Source organism: Gasterosteus aculeatus, chromosome 16, assembly GCF_964276395.1.
Source record: "Gasterosteus aculeatus chromosome 16, fGasAcu3.hap1.1, whole genome shotgun sequence".
NCBI classification, from domain to species: Eukaryota; Metazoa; Chordata; class Actinopteri; order Perciformes; family Gasterosteidae; genus Gasterosteus; species Gasterosteus aculeatus.
The window spans coordinates 9,440,223-9,462,743 of NC_135704.1; the positions used below are offsets into that span (position 1 = coordinate 9,440,223).

Below are 22,521 nucleotides of genomic sequence, written 5' to 3' on the forward strand. Positions count from 1 at the left end.
AAATAATAAAAAACCCAAAATGATTTATTCAAACACAGACACTTGTACAAATTGTAACAAACACACATACCAAAAAGAAAAATCCTAAACTAAACAATTGCTTGTTGAAAACCCCACACGGCTGCAGAGAGTTGTGTAACTCATCGGTGTCCGGAAAAACAAGCAGCTCACCAGAAATCATCGTCATCTTCATCCTTGTGTGAAAATGCTGCAACGCTGGAAACACAATATCAAGTAAATTACTGAAAGCCTTGAGGGACAGAAAGAGGTAAAAAAACAAAATAGTGCATGTTTCAATTAACAAGATAACAGAATTCCAGAACAAAAAACATGAAAAAGAACAATAGTGCTTCAGAAGAGAATTTTGTAGGCTTTTACATTTATTAAACTAGCAACAGATTAGCTTTTGAATTATAAAACTGTGGTTGATATAATTTATAAACAACGCCATGAATCTAGTTACCTGTTATCTTTCTCCTCTGACAAACTCTTAGCCTCTGGGCTCACACGTCCTGCTTCTTCTCTTCCAGGACTCTGAAACACACACACACACACACACACACACACACACACACACACACACACACACACACACTTGGTTTAACACACAGCTGCTCCATGTGAAATCCGAAAAGCAACGTTTTGCAAGAGTTTGTGAAACTCACCTGGGCGGGCTGCTTCTCTCTGGCTTCCAGGACCAGCGCCATGTATTTCTCTAATGGATTTTCACTCTTAGGCTCCTCCCCGTCATTATCAGCCCCTTGTGTCTGCTCTTCATCCCTTTTCTTAATCTGCGTTCCTCCTTCCTCTTCTTTCTTCACTTCCGTTTGCTCCATCTCTTGCAAAAGCTGGTTAGACATAAATACGGTCAACATTCGTTTTACCGGGCCGCCCTTTCTTGATAAAGTTCTAACTGAACTTATTGTAGCATAATCACCATCTCTTTCTCCAGTCTCTCAAGTTCTTGCAGCTCCCGCTCTCTGGCTTCCTCTTGCTTCCTTTGCCTTTCCTCTAGTCTCTCCCTTCGCTCTGTTTCCCACCTTTCCTCCTCTTCTTCTTCCATAACAACTTCACCGGATGCTTGTGGGACTTTCATAAAACATACGGAGACGGGAGAGAAAAAAAAATTGTCTGGCCATCGTAACCAGGGGCAATGACACCCGGAGCGGCCACAACATATGAGATATTCATCCGGTTACACTGATGGTGTACAGTAGAAGGTGGCCGTTCTCGTCGTTTGGGGTCAACCGAGTTTAGGGGTCAATGAAAAAAAGGGGGTTGGGGGACTCACCCGCCTGGCCCTGCAAGTCCATTGGGTCTTCTGGGAGGTCCAGTGGGCGGGGGACAGCGGGGCTGTCAGGGGCCTCCACACAGAGAGGGATGGCAGTGTCCAGGAGAAGCTCTGGAATGTGGCCGGGCTCTGGAGGGAGACACGCACAAAGAGATCTTTTATGCTCCACCATAATGCAAAAGGGCCAGAGGACCGGCACAGAATACATAATCAGACGCCCTTCATCTTCACCATTGTGCGAAACTGAAAAGGCACTTTGGAGGCCAAGTCACACACTCATTAAAAGCAGCCATTCCCAAATCCTAAACCGCCACAGCGGATGTCCTCCATTTTGTTACTGGGATTTCATTCATATTATCGATAATGGAATTCAAGAAAAATAAATGAATAATGATGTATGGCTGTTCCACCCGGGAAACAGTGAAACCTTTGGGCACAACAGAAAATCCCTGCTGTCTTCCAGAAAGTAAAACCACATGAAACTGTAGGAAGTGTAGTACGGCAAATTTAACATTCCAGATGGAATCAAATAATTACACTCAAACGCAATCAGGCAAATAAGCAGTTTCCAGTATAAATCTCCCTACCGTGTTGCATATGCAGATAGACAACATTATGCAGTTGCAACAATAATAAAAGGAATAAATAAATACTAGTTTAGAGTACCTGACATAACTGCTGTGAGATCATCGAGGCTTATCTTCTCAGGCTGTGGGGAAGAGTCTGAGCTGGAGAACACAGGCTGCAACTTTGGTGGACTGACAGCAACAGGGGTCAAAATGATGGGATTAGTATTCACTGTCTGCACGTGAACAAGTGGTTTCATGTTGCTGGCCAAAGTGAGGCCAGATGGTACCTGGATTGGTCCCGCGTCGTGCTCTTGAGCTGAGGACTGCAAGGTGGACTGAGCTCCGGGGAAAAGTCACCTCGGGGGGCCAAATCGTTGTGGGGGGGGACCCGCCTGTCAAACGACAACTCTGGAAGCGCCATCGGCGACCCGACTGCTTCTGTCCAATTTAAAAGACAGTGTGTCAGGCAAAACCCTTTATTATCAAGATATGCAGTTTTTGGACGCTGACGATATAAAACTATTTCACTCTTCATTGCTTGACAGTTAAAAGCGGCTGATGCGTCTTCATCTAAGGGATAAAGCGTCTTCTTTTTAAGGTACCTTCTGCGTTCTCTCTTTGGAGCGTATTGCCGGAGGACGAGTGCGTTGTGGAGGACAGGCGTCTGGGGGGAGGGCTGTTTGCGGCCTGGGCTCGTCCGTCTCTTAGATTTTCAGTCAATGACTGGAGACTGTGGTCAGACAACTCTGCGGACCGGGGTTGGTCGGTGTCTCTCAGGAAGGTCACTCTCGGTTGGACGCGTGGCGTGCTTCTTGTGTCGTAAGGAGCAGGGGAGAGTGTTCTGGTAGCACGCGGAGACAGCGGCCTCTGTGAGACCTTGGGTCCGTTCGGCGAGCGGAGGTGCGAACGGCGAGCGGCTTGCTTTCTCAGAGGGGACCCGGGACGGCGGGGAGGACGTGCTCGCTGCGGGCAACGAGGTCCCGGGGGAAGCGTGGGTGAGATGGTGGAGCGCACTGCCCTCTGATGGTAGTTCCTGTAGGCTTCCTCCAGAGTCTCCGCCTCCTCCTGCAGCTCCTGGATCCGAGCTTTTGCTTCTGCCACCAGATCCAGGTCGGAGTCTGGAGAGTCACTCCGAGGCGACTTGCGCCCTCGCAAGGCCCCCCCTGCGTGGCGAAACTCGTCGTAGCCCCCCGTGGCCCTCAGCAGAGCTCTGTCCACATAGATGTCAGGGGGCAGCAGCTGGTCAGCGCTGAGCTCCAGTATGGAGCGATCGACCAGGGACGGCTTGGGGTTGCGCAGCACCTCGTTTTCAAGAGCTGCCATCGTTACATGGATTACACAAAATAATGGGAGGAAAGGAAGAAGAGCGTTGAACACTGATACAGAAGACCACCCACCATAAAAGAGTACAAATCTAAAAAAAGGGTTGGTAGTTTTACATGAATTTGCAACTTTTTTTAGAGTTAATGTTTGAGGTATATGTAATGTAAGTATTACCAAGAAAGAAATGAAGTCAGCTTGATTAATTGTTACATTAATGACTGTCCAGTAAAATGTACCTTGTTGAGTTTGGCGAAGCTGCATCTTTATTTCCTCAATGTGGTTATTCATCCACCGTGACCTCTCCTCGCACTCTATCAACTGAGCCTTGAGCTGAGCCCCCCGCTCCACCTGCAGAACAGTACGTTGGGCGGGGAGTTATTCTTTGCACACACCGTATACGGTCTGTGCATCTCCGGGGGAAAAAAAAAAAACAAATTACACGAGAAGTTCCCCGAGGTGAGCCTAAACCGCGTGTGAAAAATAAGTTAAAAAAAGAAGCTTTGCACATATTTTCCCACACTCGGGGGCTGCTATGTGACTGACCTCGCTCTGGAGCTGTGCCTGAAGCACCTGTTTCTGGTTGTCAAACTCTTCCTCGTCGAGGCTGCGAGCGCTCTGCAGCCTGCGCAGCTCCATCTGCAAGGCCAACTGCTGCTTGGACGGCTTGCCGGAATCTGAGAGAGGGGTTATTATTAAAGTTAAAAAATAAAAAAAAAAGATTGGAAAAATGCCAGTCATCAAAGTTTTTGGATCTGACCAAATGAGAGGACAGGACATGTCCCTGCCTCGTGTTAGTGAGACAAGAGGTGCACTGCTCCCGGCCCCCGGTGCTCAAAACGGGAGGAAAGCCGCGTCCCCTCAGAGAGAGGTAGGCGTTTGGTTCTCAGCCATTCTGTCCTTGCTCCCCTTCACATCCCCACTGTTTTTATGTTTTTTTCAGAGGCCCCACCAGCAGGACTATATTAAAGAAAGACTGAGCCGAGCCAGAAGCCGTGTAAAAGGCTTGAATGCACGAACATGGCAAGAAGACGCCTAACTCTCGGCACATTGGATGTACGAGTCTCACGGGAATCAGTTGTGTATTACTGCAAAAAAAGAAGAACCTTTAATCCAACCCAAGCAAATCCTCACCTGCATGGAGAAGCCGGTTCTCCTCTTGGGCCTCCTCCAGCTGTTTCTTCAGCAGCCGCTGCTGCCCCTGCAGCTCGGCTTTCTCCCCTTTCAAGCTGGCGTAGTCGCTCATGGTGTCCAGTCTTTCCCTCAAAAGCTCCTTCTGTTGCGTCAGCAGAGAAATCTGCTGCTGTGCCGTGTCCAGTTCGACCTGGATGAGACGACAAGGAGGAGACACAGGAAGAGCATGCAACATTAAGCCGGAGATCTGGTTCATCTTTTACATTGTGTCCCATCTAATTACTAGTAGGTGATGGTCACTTCCCAGGGAATGATTGAAAGTTTGGTCTAAATACAAGCTTTCTGTTATGCAGCATTTAGTGGTTCACGCGACTGTGTCCTGTTACCTGCAGCCGTCTCAGCTCTGAAGACGCTCTGCAGTGCTCCTCTAATTTGCCATCAATTATAGCCGACTCCTTCTGGATACGAACAGCTTCCACTGAGAAAACAAATGAATGGAGGGAATCAAACCGGAACGAGGCCAATGATAATCTTGCAATGATCGAAAATCTCACCTTTGATTCTGTTCTCATTCTCGGTTAGTTTTTCTGTTCTCTTGAGAAATTCATCCTTCAACTCCAGCTGATACCTAATTGTATGCATACATTTGATAATATGAATAATAATGTGCTTTGTAAAACCATGGAAAACCATGCAGCCTTTTCCTATTACAGAAGGATACCGATGAATAAACCAAAGCAGCGGCCATGCAGACAGGTCCTCTATTGCAAGTCACTCTGTAGTCGTAGCAGCTGATAGACGGCCAACCGGTGGTTTAATAACAATTGATGAGGAAACTAACACGGCAACTGACTTTTTAAGACTTTGGGATCTAAATCTAAAAAAAAAATCTGTGCAATTTTGATCGATTAAAAAAAAAAAGCAATGGCCTGTGAGACTGACAGGTACCATTCAAACAGTTGGTCCAAAACTATTTTTACTGTGGATTTAAAAAAAACAATGACCGTTCTAGGATACCGTTGTTCCTTTAAACCTTCAAAACAGTGACATCCTCTGGTCACAAAATGGCAATAACCCGAACACTTCGACAGATAAAGTGAACTTAGAGAAGAGAGACTCCACGTGTGCTACCAGCTGAATGGGTCTAATTGGTGGTGACGATGTGAGCGAACCTGCTATGACTAATACCTGGAAAGTTCATTCCTCAGCCTTTGGTCGTGTGTTTCCTCCATGGTCTTCACTGCTAGTTCTCTGCTCCTCAGCAGCTCCTCAGCGGTCTTGACCTTGTCCTCGTGGATTTGACATGTCCTATCAACATACAAATACATTTCCATTCTCTGTGCACGAGTATAGTCACAACAAAGTGGCATCGCCTTACTCACATGAATGGTATAAAAGGACTTACTTTTCAAACGCCTCCACTCTCATCCTAAGCTCATTCTCTCTGTTTCGCACAGTTTCAATTTCTTTCAGGACTGATTGTCTCTGCATATACACGTTTTTTTCTTCAATCTAAAAAGAAGAGGAAAATCAAAAGCATTAAATGAGCACTTTAAAATGATACAACATATATTGTGATGTGGAGAGTCTTTTATAAATTAACTTTATAGAAATCCAGATTCGCTCTGGTGTATCTTGAGAGAAAAAAACAAAATACAGCATGGAATTATCAGGAATCTACCTCTTGTTGTTTTTGTAATCGATCAATGGCATTTTTCTCGCGCTCCATCAACGCCTTTGCCTTCATCTCGTAAGTCCTTTCCAAGTCTTGCTTCAGCTTATCAAATTCTTTATGAAACTGTTTTTTTTCTTCCATCCTCACTGTTGCAATTTCAACATCTTTAAAATGTTGCATCTGGAGAAACAAAACACACTATTGAGGCCAGCAGGAATATACAACATGATCACATATCAGAGAATCATAAAACATAAAGCACTTCGTATCATACATTAACATCGTAAAACATTTACAACCGTTTACAACAGTCTTTGTTGCAGATATGAGTATAATGCTATTGTAGAAAAATGAATACTTTCATGGTAAGCAACCTAAGATGCATTTGTGTCTAAGGCTGAGTGAATGTAGCTGTGCAGATGTGCTTCATACAGTTTTGGATTCATTAACGTTGGAGTAAAATGCACAAACCTTTGTGTTCATTTCTTCTTGCATCTGCGCATCAATTTCTCTTCTATATGCATCCAGTTTAGATTGAACGGAAAACCATTTGTCCCCACTGTAATTGAAGCGCTCGTATTCCTGATCAATTACTTTCATCTTCTCAACTGTGCGTGGAAGGCAAAAGAAAAGAAAACCATCAAGACATTTCCGTTGAAAGGAATGTTTGGTGCTTGGCGCCATCATACCAAGAGATTCTCCATGACTCGCTCCGCTGGTGGTCTGAGTATCAGCATCATGGCGCAGGCTGTGAGAATAAAAGTGCGTTAGCTGTGTTAGGAGGCTGATCAGGAACCCTGAGAGAAAAAGAGGAAAAACACCCATCAAGGACAGCTCCACGGGTGCAGGAGTACTGTCCTCCAAAAGGAACACTATGCTGCACAGACCTTTATCACTGGTGCCTTTGTTCGAAGACTGAAACAATAAAAAATCATAAAAATATTATTATTATTATTATTATTACGAACAACATGCCATCACTATTTTTATTTTTGATATTCTACATGCTTAATATATGAATCGTTACCAGGGATCTGTAAAGTGCTGATTCGGGATTAATGCGAAGGAGCTGAAGAAGGTCCTCAGTCATGACAACCTGGACAACATGGATTAGAGACCAAAATAGTCACTGGGTAGTAACCCGCTATGCAGGTTCTTCACACGTTCACCTCCGGTACTTGATCAGACCGAGGCTGGTGCTTACCTGGTCTTTGGCCAGGCCACATTCAGGGTAGAACACAGAGAGGGTGTACTCGTACCCCGAGCTGCGGAGATGATCAGCCACGATGCTGTTACAGGCTGAGACCAGGCGGGGCTCACATTTCACATGTACCGGTCTGGGAACTGGTTCTCCTCCAGTCAAAGGCGGGTGTTTCAACTCCTGGATGAGCTGATTCCTTAGCTGAGTCTGAACGAGAGCAGAAGAGCAAAAAGGAATGAAGACGTTACCTCATAGACTACAAGAGACGTCAGACTGCATCAGCACGACGTACCTTCAGTGTATCAAGCACTCCTTTACTTTTAAAAGTCTGATAGAGTCTTTTCCTCAGCTCATCTGGGGATAACGTGTCTTCTTTGGCCGTAGTCATACCGATGGAGGGTTGTTTTGCGGGTCCTGAGAGAAGAATAAAAACAAAGGGACGCTAACGTTAGACAGCAGAAGGGCAAAGCTGCCACCGCGCGCTCTTTAACAACAAGCTTAGTTCTGAACACTTTTACAAAGTATTTTAATATCTACTGTCTGACTGTTATCACGCTGTATTCTTAACAGCTTGTGCAACCGCAGGTCTGGTAAAGAGAATAGTTCAGTAATAATAGTAACGTTAGTTACCTGCCTGACAACCAGAGAGCGTTCGGGCGTCCCTTTAGAGACGCTGTGCCTCTAGCATTTAAATCCGTCAACGGATATTTCGTCTCCGGGCGCATAGTTATGACGTGAAGAGAAAAATCAGCAATGTATATATTATTATTATTTAATAATGTTTTATACATTTAGTTCAATATTCCACGCTATCTGTGTAAAACTAAGCTTAAAGCAGATATTGCCTAACCGTTTTACATCAGATAACTGGTAAATATATCGTGCTGTTTGACCATGTCGTCATCTTTATGCGTCGGTGATCGCTTCTCTCCAGGAAGCAAATAAACAGGTAAACAAAAGTCGATCGTACCAAAGACATCATCTTTCTTTTATGTGTGTAAGTGGTGTTCTTATCCACTTTCAAGACGCGTTTTATTTTAGTCTAACAAGAATCCCTTGAAGACTTTAACGCTGTCATGCGTCTGTGGAGCACATCAGCTTACGTTAGCTTGCTAGCTGAAAGGATCATAGTCAGTTGAATGATGTTGGTGCTGATAGTTGGAAAGTTTACATTGTTTAACCCGTTTCGTTTGGTTTGAATTGTTTTTAGGGCAGATTGACTTTGCTCAGACGAAGGAAAAAAGATGTCTGGAAGTTTTTATTTTGTCATGGTTGGTCATCAGGACAATCCTGTGTTTGAGATGGAGTTCTTGCCAGCAGGGAAGCCTGAATCAAAGGTAACACTTTATTAATAACACAAGTATCCATTTCGTTACCAGTGCTGAACAGTAGTAAGCAAATGTTATTTATTAGCCAAGCCATATACTACTGATTACTGTCAGGATACAATATGTTGCTGTGCTAGTTGGTAGGAGGCCTTTACAGTTATTTGAATGAAACCAGAGTGTCTGTTATTGTGTTATTCTGTTTGATAAGTTTTGTGTTATTGACCACAGGATGACCACCGTCACTTGAACCAGTTCATTGCACACGCTGCCCTGGATTTGGTGGATGAAAACATGTGGCTGTCCAACAACATGTACTTGAAAACCGTGGACAAGTTCAACGAGTGGTTTGTTTCTGCATTCGTCACTGCAGGACATATCCTTTGTACAGCATTAGATTCTTCCCTTTGTATTCCCACATAGAACACTATACAAAATGATTCATAAATGGCAGGAATCACGATCCAAAACTGATCACACATTGCTGTGTAGTAGTTTACTGACTGAAAAGACAAAACCCAGACCAATCGACATCAAAGCATGCCAACGATTCTTAAAATCCATCCCAATGACCAGATTTAATTAACGATTCCATTATTGCAATCAATGTAACAGCCCAGTAATTAAATTATTGTAAATGGGATATCTTTGAGTTTTGGAATGAACTAAAGTAAAAACGTCTCTTAGGTTGTAGGAAGTTGTGATGACCGTTTTTCTTTGTTCTTCTGCATTTTCATAGATCACACAATTTAATAATCATACTGATTGACATTAAAAATAATTGTTGGCTAAAACCCCACTGTCATTATCTAACATATTAGTTTGCAGTATATAGTCAGTCATATTGTTGAGAGGCATCGTCATTTCACTGGCACTGCTTTATTTTCTTTAATTATTTGCCCTACATATAAGATTCATCATGCTGCATGATGTGCGACAAGAAGATGGAATCAAAAACTTTTTTAATGACGTCTATGATCTATACATCAAGGTGAGTTGTTTTCCATATAATTACAAACATTTAGCATTAGGTAACCTTTGGTCTGTTTTATGCCTTCTTTGTTAAAAATAATCTTTTATTTTGTCTTCCAGTTTGCAATGAATCCATTCTATGAAATCAATGCCCCAATCCGCTCGACAGCTTTTGAGAGGAAGGTACAGTTTCTTGGAAAGAAACATCTCCTGAGTTAATCTGGTCACATGCAAAGGATTTAGTGCATGTGCTTGTCTGTTTGTGGTATACATACCTAACATATGTGTTATGTTGTATCTGTCTTTTCCCCTTTCACACATGTAAAGTATTCAACAGTTTTCTAAAAAAAATTCTTGTCTGGTGTTGTTCTTAAGGTAATGGTATTGTTCCTTTCTCTATGGACTCAAAGTATGAATGATGTATTGTTTATCATTTAGATTAAACTTGACCAACAAAGACTAAATGTTAACTTTGATAAATCGACACAAACCTGAAGCGTGACGTCAGTTAGAAGGGTACAAAACATGCTATAAGAGACATTTTTCTTGGAGTTTATTTGTCATTTGGCATACTAGTAGTACAACTTTCAATGTAAATCAGATATAAATGACAAATAGTTGAGGTAAATGAATTGTTCATTTTTAAATATTAAGCTGCGGAAAAGCCCTCAAACTGTTAAAAAAATGTTAAGAGTGCTTTCAAGAGAAAATCATTTAAAACAATAAACCCAACAGCTTACTCCATCAGGACACCTCTTTCATTACACTTTCCTCAAGGCATTATTGATCAAGGTATAAATGGTTTACAAAAATTCAACTGTTTCCAGAAATGTAATCACACCCTAGGCCATGCATGTTAACTTTGCAGCAATATTTATCTTAATGTAGGGGATCTTGTCCCACAGCCATAATCTAGTCACTAAGCAGAAGGTGCATTCATCACAATAAACTTCAATTTGTTAGTTATACATAGTAGTGACTTCACAATTCCCAGAAATTCCCACGGTAGTAAGGTAGTATAGCATTTATGTCACATCATTTGCCTTCAATAACGGAATGGAGAGGGAAGTTAAACTTTTCAAAGCGGTTTCCACTGGTCTATCAGGATGTACTTTTAGTTCCCCAGAGGTAAACTTGACAACACAGAATGTAGTTCATTTTTCTGTGACTTCCTGTGACAAATCCTGCCCTTTGAATTTGGCAGAGCTATGTGAATGCTTCAGTGATTTCAAAATTATTTTTAATTGGAGATGCATTTGATGTTTCCCCTCCTCTCTTCGAACAGAAGTGCAACTATTAGCACAATCAAACTTCACCAGTACAACAAATCATAAAGCTAGTGGTATAATTGGTTTAAATAAGTTGTCACTACAGCATTGTTAACCTACAGCCTCATCGACATAACTGGCAGAACAGCAATGTAATGTTAATGATAGGTCCTGGATGCTATGAACAACAAGTGGCAGCGGAGCGAGGCTTTCTGTGGAGCTTCACTGTGTCTGTGGGGATGAGATGGTCCGTTCTTTCATCCAATGCCAACACTCTACGCACTGCCTCCTCAAACGCCACCGCCACGTTGGTGGCATCCTTGGCACTGGTCTCGTAATAGGGGAAATCCCCATTCTCCTGGCACCACTGCTTAGCCTCCTCAGATGACACCTGCCTCTCCGTCACATCCAGTTTGTTGCCCAAGACCACGAATGGAAACTTCTCTGGCTCCTTGACGTCGGCGTAGTAGATGAACTCCTTCCTCCAGTTGCCTAGATTGAGAAAACTCTGGCTGTCATCCACGCTGAAGGTGAGCAGGCAGCAGTCAGAGCCCCGATAGAAAGGAGTCCTCAAGCTGCGGAAGCGCTCTTGGCCGGCCGTGTCCCAGATCTGTAGGGTCACCTGGTGGCCGTCGACCTCCAGTTCCTTGTTGAGGAACTCCACGCCAATAGTGTGGAAAAGGTGTGCATCAAACTTGTTGGTGACGTAACGATTCATGATGGAGCTCTTTCCCACGCCGCCGTCTCCCAGCAGGATGATCTTCAGTAGGGACGTCTTTGTCGTCATGGCTACTCAATCCCGATCGACCGCTTTAAGATATTTACCTGATGGGGAGATGCAATGTGTAAGGGACATTTTTATTACCTGTATGACACTATAATCTCCTTCTGAATAAAACAATCCAGACACACTAGAAATGTTGCGCCTTTTTATCTCACCCCTGATAAGATTTTGTCCTCTTTCACTCGTCCAGATCATGTGCTGTAGACCCTGGTCCTTGGTCACATGCTCTTATGTTTCGTGTCGCTATGCACAGCCGCGTGACGTAGGGTGACGTTGACGTTTAACCAGCTGTAAAACAGTAGTTTCCTGATTAACAGTCGGGCCCAACAAAACGTCTGTGAGCAATCGTACCATGTATAACTATTAGCTGGTTATGTAAACGCACACACCAATATACCAAATGATGAAGCATGTTAGCACGAAAGTAGAGCAAAATCTGAATTTTGGGTGCATCAGCTGGTTAGTGTTAGGTGTTAGCTAAGCTAAGCTAATGTGAAAAGGGGAAAACAAGGGAGCCCAGCTGGGGTTAGCTTCTCGAAATTTGCAGCACTAATTACAGCCGCTAGCTTAGCTGCACGCGAGATGGATAGGAACGTACCTTACAGTTATGGCCAGACAGCTACGGAGTCAACAAGAAAGAGAACACGTAACACCAATATTAAAGCCCGTGTTTGACAGATAACGTCAGGTCACACCGTTTTCTGGTGACCCCCCTCCCAGAAAAAGGCTCGATGCTAACGCAGCTAGCTGCTAACAAACTAGCGATACATGGGCGCCTCGGGTCATGTGATCGAGTCAGGCGGAAGTAAACCAGGGGAGGAAACGTCAGAAGCCCTCGCGACCGTGGACCGTGCGTGGCGTTCATACGTACGATAGTGTCCGCAGGGTTGCAAATTCTATGATTCAACTCTAAAAAGACAATCAACACGTGTGTTGTAGTGCAAATTCATTTTAAGCCGTCACTGTGATGCTCGTCTTTCATCTGTATTAGCCAGGATCAACCGTGAGAGAGCGATATTTGACATGGTACGATCTGCAGTTTCACTCGACCTCATGGAAAAAGCAATAGATTTAAAGCGAGTAGCCCTGAGGTAACATGCAGTTTTCTTTATTTCACACTGTAGCACTAGTTCATTCACTTCCATTATCAGAATCGTCTTCAAAAGTCTTGCATTGTTCTGCATACAATCAAGGAAAAGAAATGGAAGACAGAATTAGAAAAACAGATTTATTGTAATAGTACAATATAATAAAGCAAAATTTACAGCAGTTACATACTGATACTTTTATCCTTTAACCAGACTTCATAAAGTTATTCATTTATCATTGAATTTTAGATTTGATTTACATCACATGTCATAGATTACTTCCTGTTAACTTCTGAAAACACATACACAGCAAAGGACTAGGCACAATACTGTTACATCTACGTTAAGTAAGAGACAAAGTGAGCATTTCCACCTATTCCTGAGATCTGGGTCATGCCGCTTTGAAAATCACAAAAATCGAAAGGGAAGCCGAAAGCACCGATGTGGCCGCATGGCAATTAAGTAAACATACGTGCACTGATAGTACATATGTGAATGTCTCGCAAGACAGTTTGTAACTGCAAACCAACATACCGACGAACATGTGTCTTAATTTCTCAAACTGTAAATCCGGGGATGGACTTTGTTAAACGAATGGGCTGACATCATCTTGACAGGGCCCTGAGGTCAGCACAACATTGTCCAGTCCAATCTCTCCTCCGACCTCTTTCCCGCGCTGAGCTTCAAAGACGACCTGAAAGACGTTCAAAGGCACCATGATGTTTTCAGTTTACAGTTACAAAAAAGCTGCATAGACTTCTGACGCAATATTCAATCAGTTGAAAAGACAACAAAAGTAAGTGTTGTAAAGCTACAAAGTGACTCACAGACTGCGGCGCTTCCTCCTTCCAGGCCACAGTGAGCAGCTCCGTCTGCCAGCCTTGGTCTCTGCTTTGGCTCTGCTCCCATACGGGGTAAGCGCTGTTACCTAGCAGCACCCTGAGGGTCCCCACGTTACGGCCCACCACGCGGTAGTCAAAGGTGAGGCAGAAGCTGCCCTGCTGGGCCTTGTCACTGAGAAGCAACTTCAGCTTGGCCGTATCCTCCGACTCCCCTAGGAGCCCGCTCATGGCCATGTAGTATTCTGCACCTGGACGAGTTCGTAGCATAAGTAAATGCATCTACATTCTAATGTTCTGAAAAGTGCTATATATATATGTATTAATGAGTTTGTTACTGTTATGGTAGGCGACGCTCCAGTCCATGTCATCAGCCTTGTCTTGGACCCACTCACATGCTCCCTGATCAAAGTTGCAATCGATGATGAACTCTAGAGAGTAAAACCGAAGGATCAGATCAGGTAAAAAGTCTCATAAAGAGTCGTTAAGTAAGATGGAACAACCGATATTAGATTACCTTCCTGAACGGGTGTTATGTGGAATTCTTTGACTTCTGTGGCAGGGCCAAACACGGATTCAAACTCCTCTGATACTGTTAATTGTTAAAAGAGAAACATTTTTTTTGTCATATACATTATCAGTTGGATATAAGACCACTTTCCAGTTTATTAGGTGCACGTAAAATAGTACCTTAAACTATACAATTCAAACAGTCCTGCAACAAACTCGAGTTTTATTAAGGTCCCAAAACAAACGCAAGCTAGGAATTTGCACCTAATCAGTAAGTAAAAGCAGACACACCTGTATTGTAATTATAAAAAATATGCCCCTTCCATTTTTGCCGCACAGAAAGAACGTTTGTCTTCAAATTCCTAAAATATGTGATACAAAAACATTCCACAATGATGCTGCAAAGAGAATTTCCACAGTAAAACAAAGGAAAGAAAGTGCCTTCCAGCCAACAGGTGAGGACCTGCCCGTCTGTCGGTCGTGTCTTGAAGGTGAATCTTCAAGTATTTGAAAGCGCTTGCAGCCAACCTCCCCCATGGCGAGCCAGACGAGTGACAGCTGGGGTCATTGGACCTGCTCGGCTAGAGTGGGCTCGCGTTAAGAGGTCCAGAGTGCTGATGACAGACTTTCCAACACGGAGTCAAGTCTGTTTGCACAACAGCTGTTTTGGGGAAAACATAATAAAAGGCTTGGAGGCTAAGTAACCTCCCTCCCTTCCTCACCCGCCTACCAGAGAGGTGGGAAGTGGGATGAGTTCAACCCCTGGGGTCCCTCGTGCCGACAGAGTCAAATTCCTCCCTGGAGGTGATGGATGTCTCGGGGCCTGTCTCCTCTTGCTTCCGGAGCTCTTGCACAGGCCATGGGGGGGTTTTCCATGCAGCTCAAGCTGCACGTTGTGAAAGGTAACCTCATGCACGGGCTTTCTCACTGCCCACTCGCCTCCTTTTGACTGATAAAAGTGTAAAAATATACACTTAAAATCGGGCGTGAATGACGTGCTAGATGTCTGATTGCGTTGGTCATCCGGTTTCTTACTATGCCGAAGGAACATGACAGCATGACAGTGACGATACTCATGGTTCTTGGAGCAGGAGGCTGTGGGCCCCCAGGAGCATGAAGCAACAGGCCCCTTGTTCTCTGGTCAATGTCTGTGGCCTGACCTGCAATTTAATACTTATAGCAGCTGCTTACTGAAAAATCAATAATTGTATTCCGATGCAGTGTGCACATGAGAGCAAAGTCTGTGTGGAAACTGAGTTTGTTTAGTCTGTGTTAGCTTAATACCTTGTGGACCACCCAGAATCACTGCCTAACAAAAGGGCACTTACTGAAAACGTCTCCTCTGGGATTAAGCTGGTTGTTTTCCTCTTCTTCCTTCTCCTCCTCCTCTTCTTCTTCCTCAGGAATTTCATCCACCTGTCCCTGGTCGGTCCCGGGGCCAATGTAGACCTCTCCATCATAGTCAAAAGGCTGCTGATGGATGTTGGGAGCCGGCGTTGCAACCGGTTCAGTGATTATGTTTTTGATGTCATCGTTGTCCAGAGTGCCTCCCAGAATCCCGGGCTTCACTTGGGAGTCCTGGATGACTGCAGGAAGGAAGAGGAGTTCAAATTAGACATTTGGAACTGCAATCATGAGTTTTGCTGGCGGGCTTCAGATGCGTTTGTTGTCATGTATTCTGCAGCTGCTGCTCCCGTCCTACTCCATGCAGATGGAGCATTACAGCAAAACATCCATTGCACATAACCTTTAATTAGTTTACGCAAGCATTTTGTCACACACTTCTGTATTTTAGAAGCCATGCTGAGGATTCCAGGTCTCGTATCAAGCCGTGTGTCAAGACGTGCAGCATTTTCAGGCACGAGCATGGTGGAGGGTTTGCCCGGAGGAGGGAATGGATGGGGTTGCAGGGCGGGGGAGTGGACAGTGAAAGCGGTCTTGGATTTCACACAATCTCACCATTGAGGAACTCATCTGCGCTGCCTTTGTCTCCATCCCACGACCTCTGATAAAACGGCTTAGCTATGGAAGATAAAGGAAGCTCTCATTTATGCTAAAACCGCTGCCTCTGTAATTTGGCATCGCGAGGCTCCACCTGTTATTATCCGGGCCTGGTTTAAAGAGCACAACACTACCCGTCTTTCCACTTCTTTTTCAGCTGGCTTGGCTGCCGTACAATATTTAGACAGGTGTGTATTCGATCTGTGGCTCTCCCTGGCTAACATCTGCAAAGAGGTATGGAGTAAAAACAGGAAACTGGCCTTGGCCTGTTTTCTGAGTCAATAAAATATGGGAGCTGTAAAACTTCTGACTGACTACTGCCACCTGGTAAAAGGCTTGAGACGCGAGTTGCTGAAATTTTTATTACATATCAAAAGCCATCCCTGAAACGAGTATATTCACTATGTTGCCGTTCCTGCGTCTCACCAGAGCATTCAAAGCCGTTGCCCCTGAAGCCAGACTTGCAGCTGCACTTGTAGGATCCTCGAGTGTTGGCACAGACAGCGTGGTGGCTGCACTTGTGGGTGCTGGATGCACACTCATCAAGGTCTGGAATTTGGAGGAAGGCTGTTAGTATCAATCTAGTAGCAGGATTTATCTTGTGAAGCCGTGTACCTTACCCACGCAGTCGTATTTGCCCTCAACGTATTTCAAGTCGTAGCCACTCCGGCATTTGCAGAAGTAGCTTCCAAAGGTGTTCACACATTGCCGGTTGTACGGGCAGAGGTTATTCCCCGTTACACATTCATCAATATCTGAGGGGAGACAGAAGACGGGAGAAATGAAAGAGCGTTTCATTTTATGTACATCACATTAAGTAATATTGCGAACCCCCCCGGCCCACTATTTTTGTTATTGGGCCATTTATTTGGGAAACGACTTATTTCCACTGCTCCGTGACTCTTGACTCTTACTGCTGACTATTGTTTCGTAGATCGACCGTGATTCCTATGGTTCACATCAATTACTTTGTCCATTACAACATCACAGGGGTTGGAAGCAGTGCGGTAAGGAAGCCATAGATTTAGTTGTGGATGCAATGATGGCAACCTCACCTCAATAAAGCTTTTCAATAACATTGCCAAATAATTGGATTGGTCAGCCTAAGCGGCACAGAGAAAATCCTGTAATTAAAGAATTTACCTACATTCTTTTATTGAGTCACGTCAGTAATTTAATTAAAATAAAAGTGTTTTGTAAGTTTTGTTGATGCTTGAGAACTGTTAAATAACCGTGTGCTGCGTATGCCAGACTGTTGCTTTCACAGATCAAGCATATTTGTGGGTGGAAATATAAGTTTTGGTATTTAGCCAAGCATGCAAAAACCATGTAATAGAATCTGAACACAATTGCTCCCCAAAACTCACAATCCTTTCAAGTCTAGGAAGGCTGCGGATTCTGAGTTTCTGAGAACAATTCTGTTCAAATACAAATACCTAAACCTAAATGTCCACCCATAAATATGCTGTATTCTTTTAATAGATAACGGCTCCATCAAGCTACTTAATTCTTCTTACATTTTTCTTGTCTCTAATTGTTTATCACGTTTAATGTTTTACTTGTTTGACACCATATGCATAGAAACATCCATTTAATGTAATATAATGTGTGTGTGTGTGTGTGTCACCTATACATGTCCTCCGATCCTGTCCCAGCTGCAGCCCTGCAGACGGGCAGAGGCAGCGAATCTCCTCCTGAACTTCCTCACAACCGTACTGACAGTGAGCCGCAGAGCAGGTCCTGGAATCTTCATGTCGGCATACAAAAAGCACACGTTTTCTAAGTATTCAGACTAGGAAACCTTTGTGTGCGCTGATAGTGGCACAATAGGACTCACTTGCGCACGATCCATCAGGCATTACGGTGTAACCGTTGAGGCAGTAGCATTTGTAACTGCCGTAGGTGTTCATGCAGCGATGCTCACATGGACGAGGTTTCAGGCCGCACTCGTTCAGATCTGGAAATAAGAGTTGCCCTCATTTTTATACCCGCAACACCTTCTAAAATGTAGAACATGGACTTTTTTATTGAAACACAAAAGAACACAAGTGTCCAGAACTAGCTAGTAAAGCTTATCAATTTAAAATGTCATTATCCTGCAACCATGTTGTCCAGACCCCAAACTACGAACCTTGATTGCACGTCTTCCCGCTGTGCCCTGGGAAACACTTGCATTTGTTGGGGCCAACGCACTCTCCGTGCTTGCAGCCGTGGTCACACTGAGCTGGTAAAACATTTAACATGAGGAGAAAAAACACCAGAAATATCAGTGGTTTGAGCATGACAGATTCAAGTAAAACCACACATTTCTGGGGGTTTTGTAATCTAGACTGCCCTGCACATGTTTTGGGTTTGGAAAATAGCTTGTTCGCGAGAAAAAGAAACAATTGTTAGTTCGCTGTGCACTGGGGCAGTAAATTAGATTATATATGAATAAGCTCTTACCTTCACACTGTCCTTTACTGTTTTTCTTCCAGCCGTAGCAACACTCCAGCCTCCTGCCATAGCGACAAACACCTGGTTGGTTTCCAGTGAGGACTTGTCGGGAGGGTCTTCATAGAGGAAGAGAGCCACAGAAGGTAAGATATGTCATTTCACTGTCTCACATCAATTTATAGCCCCACATAGTTCACACGTGGAACATCAGAAGGCAAATCATTACCTCTAAGCGAACAACGATGAAAAATTAAGGACATATTATTACAAAAATCGGCAGTTGTGTGACAACCCCCCCCCGACCTAAATATTTCCCCTCAAGGGCTTTTTTTAGTGATAAAAGAGAGCTCCCTGTGGAGTAATAGGCAGCTGACAGGATGTTGGCTGCAGATGGAGAAAATAAACACACTAATCAGACACTTCCTGCGCTGCACAATGATACTTTATGTGCATGTGTCTTCTTTTTTTCCACTGTACCTTGATCTTCACCTCACTCAAATTCCTGGAGTCAGATGAGACGCATGGTTAATTTATTCTCAGTTGCATTGCATTCAAAATAACCTGCAGTACATATAGATTACATTGCACGTCTATTTTTAACCCGTTAATTAAATTAAGATGCCGTTTGACTTTGACTTTGTATATAACTAAGTTTATGTCAAAATTACACATCCAAACATTTTATTCTACTTTCAAGCGCAGGGCCACGGTCTAATGTCCCAGATGTTGAGGTGTCCCACAGATAGCATCCTATAAACAGCCTCTGCTCCAGTTGGACTGAGAGAATCTGAGACTTTATAGAAATCAACCAGAATAGCCCGTAGAGCGGCTCCTTAGAGCGACAGGTGCTCTTCACTTATCAACAGCTGCTGTGCCACATTTAGCCGACACACTGTCATACTGGCCATACCATCGATGCTACAGCTTTCCCAGTTAAGATTTAAAGGGAATAATTCTGTCAAAGAGGGGTGTTTGTTTTAAACATAAAGGTGCACTTTAAAAATCCTGTGGAGGTTAAAATGGGAGTAGTTCCCCTTTTGGCAACAGTAGGTGGGCTAAATGAGTCGGTGGCACTTTTGGTTTGTTATTGGTGCCGGTGCAATAAGATTCTCTACTATATCTGACATTATCTTGGAAGGTCTTTATAATTCTTGATGATTCAAGTAAATATAAGTTCACACCTGTTGCAGGTCTCCCAGATGAAAACATAGCATGCATGAAATCCCCCCTTATGTTCTTGATCATTGACTTACCTATGGACTCCCCCGCTTGCAGAGGAGATGTGGACAATGAAATAAAGAGCGGCGAGGTGCAAGGTGAGCAGCTGCATGCCGGAGAGCTCTGCTTCCCACAGGGCTGACTGGTGAGTTCCGACTATTCCTCCTGGGGGCTGACGCTCATTTAAAGGCTTCAGGCAGGAACGGGGTCTTTGGTCCGAGGCTTGCCAGTTTTCATGTATTTCCAGAGCACAAAGCTGTGTTCTCCTTCGAAGAGGTGGGGGGGGCGGGGGGGAAGCCTCTCTTTTGAATTCTTTTCAGTGGTGCAGCTACACTCTATGTCCCAATGTTCCTTCCTCTTTGAAATTCCAGAGGTGGGTTAACGCAGCACTGTGAGGGTTAGGTTGGGACTTTGAGGGGGTAGGGGTGGGTTTGCAAGGGGGCGGGTGGGGATTATGTTTAGGGGTGCTCCTCTCTTCACTGAAACCCTATACTAGACCAAATGTTCCTGAAGAAATCCTACTGATCGATGAATGTCAAAAGCAGGGCAACCAATTGATCCCATTGGGAGAAGGGTGTGGGGGGGGTTCTCAGATAAAAATGAGCTTTAGATGCATTTTTCTGCTTGACGGTCTGTACTTTTTGGGGGATAATTAGCTGTGCTGGCTAATTTAGGAACTGAGGCATGCACGGGCCTGTCATTAGCAGCTGCAGTGCTCTTTGATGTCTCACTCACAGGTAGCAGCGTTGCTCTCACGTGCTCTTGCACAATATTCCAAGTTCAGCTAAAAAAAAGGCTTAATGAGTTCTCACTCTTTCAAAGTCTGCTCCCACATCTGGTCCTGATCCTCACGGCCTTTAAAAATGGAAAGGAGAAGTTTCATTTTGGTCTGTTATGGCTCCGATTACGTGTTTCTCTAGAACAAACCGCAGTCACGTACTACTTTACAAAAAATCTTTCCTAAATTTCCTAAATGCAAATCCAGAAGGAAGTGTGGTTGCTGGTAAGCGGCCAGTGGTTGCCGCAAATATGCAGCACTCAATTGTGGCATTGGCAGAACTTGTGATATTTGTTAATAGTGGAGCAAATCTTTAATAAAAAAAAAAACCCACGGGTAGTTTTACATTCCTCGGAGTAACTCTATTACCCCTAAGAGGCTTTGGTCACAAAGTCGGTTTCACCAGACATAGCAAGCGTTTCTTTCTTTTTTATACTTAATTTCTGAAACCTTGCAGCTAAAATGATGGAATTAGACGACAAAACTGTGGCTGGTGTAGAGTTGTGTTTGTCTTCGCTACACAACTGTGTTCCGGCATCAGACGTAGTCCGTACAATCATCAGCCGCTGTTAAATTTCTGTTTTTAATCTGCAGCCTGACGCTCCACTCAAAACTCACAAACGGGTCTCATTATGGCGGCTGAGTGAGCGTGAAGCTCGCGACAAACAGCCCCCCCTTCTGTCCAGGAGGAAACTCTGGCTCCAACTTAAATTGTAATTGAAGTAAGGATGTAGCTTTTATGTTTTTCCTGGCTGAAGGATGCGAATATATCTTGAGTGACTGAAAAATAACATTGTGCTGTTGGTTGTTTAAACAAAAGCCTACGTATACTGACACGTTAGATGCATTTTTAGCGCTGCTATTAATAAATATGTATTTAAACATGCAGATATGTGCAGTTTACCATTAACCTTTTTTGTAGAATAAAATCAGTCTGCTTTGCTCCCAATGTAAATACAATTTCCACAGAGATGAGTTTAATCCCTTTTTATCGTTTCCCTTTTCATCCTGCAGGGGGAGACACAGTCCAGCACCTGCTGACACAGGAACAAGCAACAGACGAAAGGTTAAGTGTTGCACACAAATTATACAGTTTAATTGTGTTAAATCAAACTATCCTCTCACTAGAATAGCAGATTTCACAGTGACCGGAGTTTACTGAGCATGTAGACCAACTCACTGTTTGTTTAATGTGTTTTTTCCCACATGCCTAAACAGTGTTGGTGATGTATTGTGTGTTTCTATCTTCTCCCTGTCTATCATATTTGTTTGTTGACTGCAGTAAGCTTTATCAACCTGAGAACAAGAAGATGCCCGTTCAAGAGGGTTGCTTGTTGAAGGGTCAGCGGTCTACTTTGCCTTTTTCTTGTGGCTCATAACATAGTGATCTGATCATTACAGGTTTAGCTGCGTCTTTTTAAGGCACGTGTAATATCTAAACTTGATCTTGTCGTCTCCTTGTGATTTTACAACTGGCTACGAGAGGCGCAGCACTTTGTTGAGCCATAGCTAACTTTCAGGAAGTGAGCCTCTCCCCTTCCTGCCATTCGATCAGCCCAATGCTCTCCACACACTTAACTCGGCTCCAAGCCTGCAGAGTCGAAAGACTTCTAATTTGATAATGCAGCTGTAACTGGTATTAGCAGACCCCAGTAAGCTTTGCAATTTAAAGGAAATGAGTTGCCCACACGTACGAATCCACTGAGCATCCTTTGCATTGGCCTCTAGAACAATGAGCAAGGCTTTTACTATAAAAGGAGAGACAAGGCTGTTGACGTTTTTTTTGAAAATGGTGTGCGTATACAACCACATCCTGCCCTGAGTGGGAGATGACATGAGCAATGAATGCCACAAAAGACTGACTGCTGTGAAAATGGCCTACCTCAGATTGAGGTACACTATTTCTAGTTAGTTCTTGTTACTATCAGATCCCCAAATGTCCAATTTAGGTGCGATCTTTCTAAAAACCTGGTCAATAGTGTATAACTGCAGGAAGATCTCTGCAACAGTGCAGGGAGGGATGTGTAACTTCCCCCTTCGAACACCGATCATTTTTTCGACTGGGCGTGCACAACTCTCGTGCACGCCCATCTCTCTATCGTTGCATTTGAA

At 43.8% G+C, this 22,521-nt stretch overlaps 4 protein-coding genes across 8 annotated transcripts; 1 reads left to right on the plus strand and 3 right to left on the minus strand.

Annotated features, from left to right (window-relative positions):
• Window positions 1–3: 3 nt before the first annotated feature.
• On the minus strand, window positions 4–7,915 carry ofd1 (OFD1 centriole and centriolar satellite protein). 3 transcript variants are annotated; one of them, XM_040201308.2, is made up of 23 exons: window positions 7,821–7,915; window positions 7,483–7,604; window positions 7,194–7,397; window positions 7,017–7,085; window positions 6,877–6,904; window positions 6,679–6,786; window positions 6,461–6,597; window positions 5,996–6,169; window positions 5,720–5,826; window positions 5,503–5,622; window positions 4,869–4,942; window positions 4,701–4,792; window positions 4,315–4,504; window positions 3,727–3,857; window positions 3,420–3,531; window positions 2,463–3,176; window positions 2,148–2,298; window positions 1,958–2,049; window positions 1,292–1,420; window positions 938–1,089; window positions 666–848; window positions 464–534; window positions 4–216 (listed from the first exon to the last, which is right to left on the minus strand). In XM_040201308.2, exons 2-23 carry the CDS (start codon window positions 7,576–7,578, stop codon window positions 168–170), a joined length of 3,183 nt encoding a protein of 1,060 aa, XP_040057242.2. In that variant the 5' UTR covers window positions 7,579–7,604; window positions 7,821–7,915; the 3' UTR covers window positions 4–167. The 3 variants fall into 3 exon arrangements, with proteins under 3 accessions (XP_040057242.2, XP_077946510.1, XP_077946509.1); XM_078090384.1 differs by having other exon boundaries at window positions 2,148–2,295; window positions 7,825–7,911; XM_078090383.1 differs by having other exon boundaries at window positions 7,825–7,911.
• On the plus strand, window positions 7,783–9,946 carry trappc2 (trafficking protein particle complex subunit 2). 2 transcript variants are annotated; one of them, XM_078090385.1, is made up of 5 exons: window positions 7,783–8,139; window positions 8,401–8,527; window positions 8,747–8,889; window positions 9,419–9,506; window positions 9,608–9,946. In XM_078090385.1, exons 2-5 carry the CDS (start codon window positions 8,435–8,437, stop codon window positions 9,704–9,706), a joined length of 423 nt encoding a protein of 140 aa, XP_077946511.1. In that variant the 5' UTR covers window positions 7,783–8,139; window positions 8,401–8,434; the 3' UTR covers window positions 9,707–9,946. The 2 variants fall into 2 exon arrangements, with proteins under 2 accessions (XP_077946511.1, XP_077946512.1); XM_078090386.1 differs by having other exon boundaries at window positions 8,105–8,187.
• Window positions 9,947–10,023: 77 nt separating this feature from the next.
• On the minus strand, window positions 10,024–11,542 carry rab9a (RAB9A, member RAS oncogene family). The gene has a single exon (XM_040201320.2). It carries the CDS (start codon window positions 11,540–11,542, stop codon window positions 10,934–10,936), a length of 609 nt encoding a protein of 202 aa, XP_040057254.2. The 3' UTR covers window positions 10,024–10,933.
• Window positions 11,543–12,757: 1,215 nt separating this feature from the next.
• egfl6 (EGF-like-domain, multiple 6) lies at window positions 12,758–20,118 on the minus strand. 2 transcript variants are annotated; one of them, XM_040201310.2, is made up of 13 exons: window positions 19,667–20,064; window positions 18,423–18,529; window positions 18,109–18,201; window positions 17,815–17,934; window positions 17,605–17,724; window positions 16,598–16,732; window positions 16,404–16,526; window positions 15,936–15,998; window positions 15,305–15,562; window positions 13,984–14,058; window positions 13,805–13,897; window positions 13,455–13,717; window positions 12,758–13,321 (listed from the first exon to the last, which is right to left on the minus strand). In XM_040201310.2, exons 1-13 carry the CDS (start codon window positions 19,741–19,743, stop codon window positions 13,214–13,216), a joined length of 1,635 nt encoding a protein of 544 aa, XP_040057244.2. In that variant the 5' UTR covers window positions 19,744–20,064; the 3' UTR covers window positions 12,758–13,213. The 2 variants fall into 2 exon arrangements, with proteins under 2 accessions (XP_040057244.2, XP_040057245.2); XM_040201311.2 differs by lacking the exon at window positions 15,936–15,998 and having other exon boundaries at window positions 19,667–20,118.
• Between the last annotated feature and the right edge of the window lie 2,403 nt (window positions 20,119–22,521).

Excerpts from the sequence above, each read along its gene's own strand:
- rab9a (XM_040201320.2), bottom strand. The coding sequence starts at position 11,542 with ATGACGACAAAGACGTCCCTACTGAAGATCATCCTGCTGGGAGACGGC.
- ofd1 (XM_040201308.2), bottom strand. The coding sequence starts at position 7,578 with ATGACTACGGCCAAAGAAGACACGTTATCCCCAGATGAGCTGAGGAAA. Across the intron at positions 5,827-5,995 it reads GATTACAAAAACAACAAGAG|ATTGAAGAAAAAAACGTGTA; the intron begins GTAGATTCCTGA and ends TCTTCTTTTTAG. Across the intron at positions 3,858-4,314 it reads GAACCGGCTTCTCCATGCAG|ATTCCGGCAAGCCGTCCAAG; the intron begins GTGAGGATTTGC and ends CCCCTCTCTCAG.
- trappc2 (XM_078090385.1), top strand. The coding sequence starts at position 8,435 with ATGTCTGGAAGTTTTTATTTTGTCATGGTTGGTCATCAGGACAATCCT. Across the intron at positions 8,890-9,418 it reads TCTGCATTCGTCACTGCAGG|ACATATAAGATTCATCATGC; the intron begins ACATATCCTTTG and ends ATTATTTGCCCT. Across the intron at positions 9,507-9,607 it reads TCTATGATCTATACATCAAG|TTTGCAATGAATCCATTCTA; the intron begins GTGAGTTGTTTT and ends TTTGTCTTCCAG.
- egfl6 (XM_040201310.2), bottom strand. The coding sequence starts at position 19,743 with ATGCAGCTGCTCACCTTGCACCTCGCCGCTCTTTATTTCATTGTCCAC. Across the intron at positions 18,530-19,666 it reads GCAAGCGGGGGAGTCCATAG|ACCCTCCCGACAAGTCCTCA; the intron begins GTAAGTCAATGA and ends TCCTCTATGAAG. Across the intron at positions 15,563-15,935 it reads CGCAGATGAGTTCCTCAATG|TCATCCAGGACTCCCAAGTG; the intron begins GTGAGATTGTGT and ends TCCTTCCTGCAG.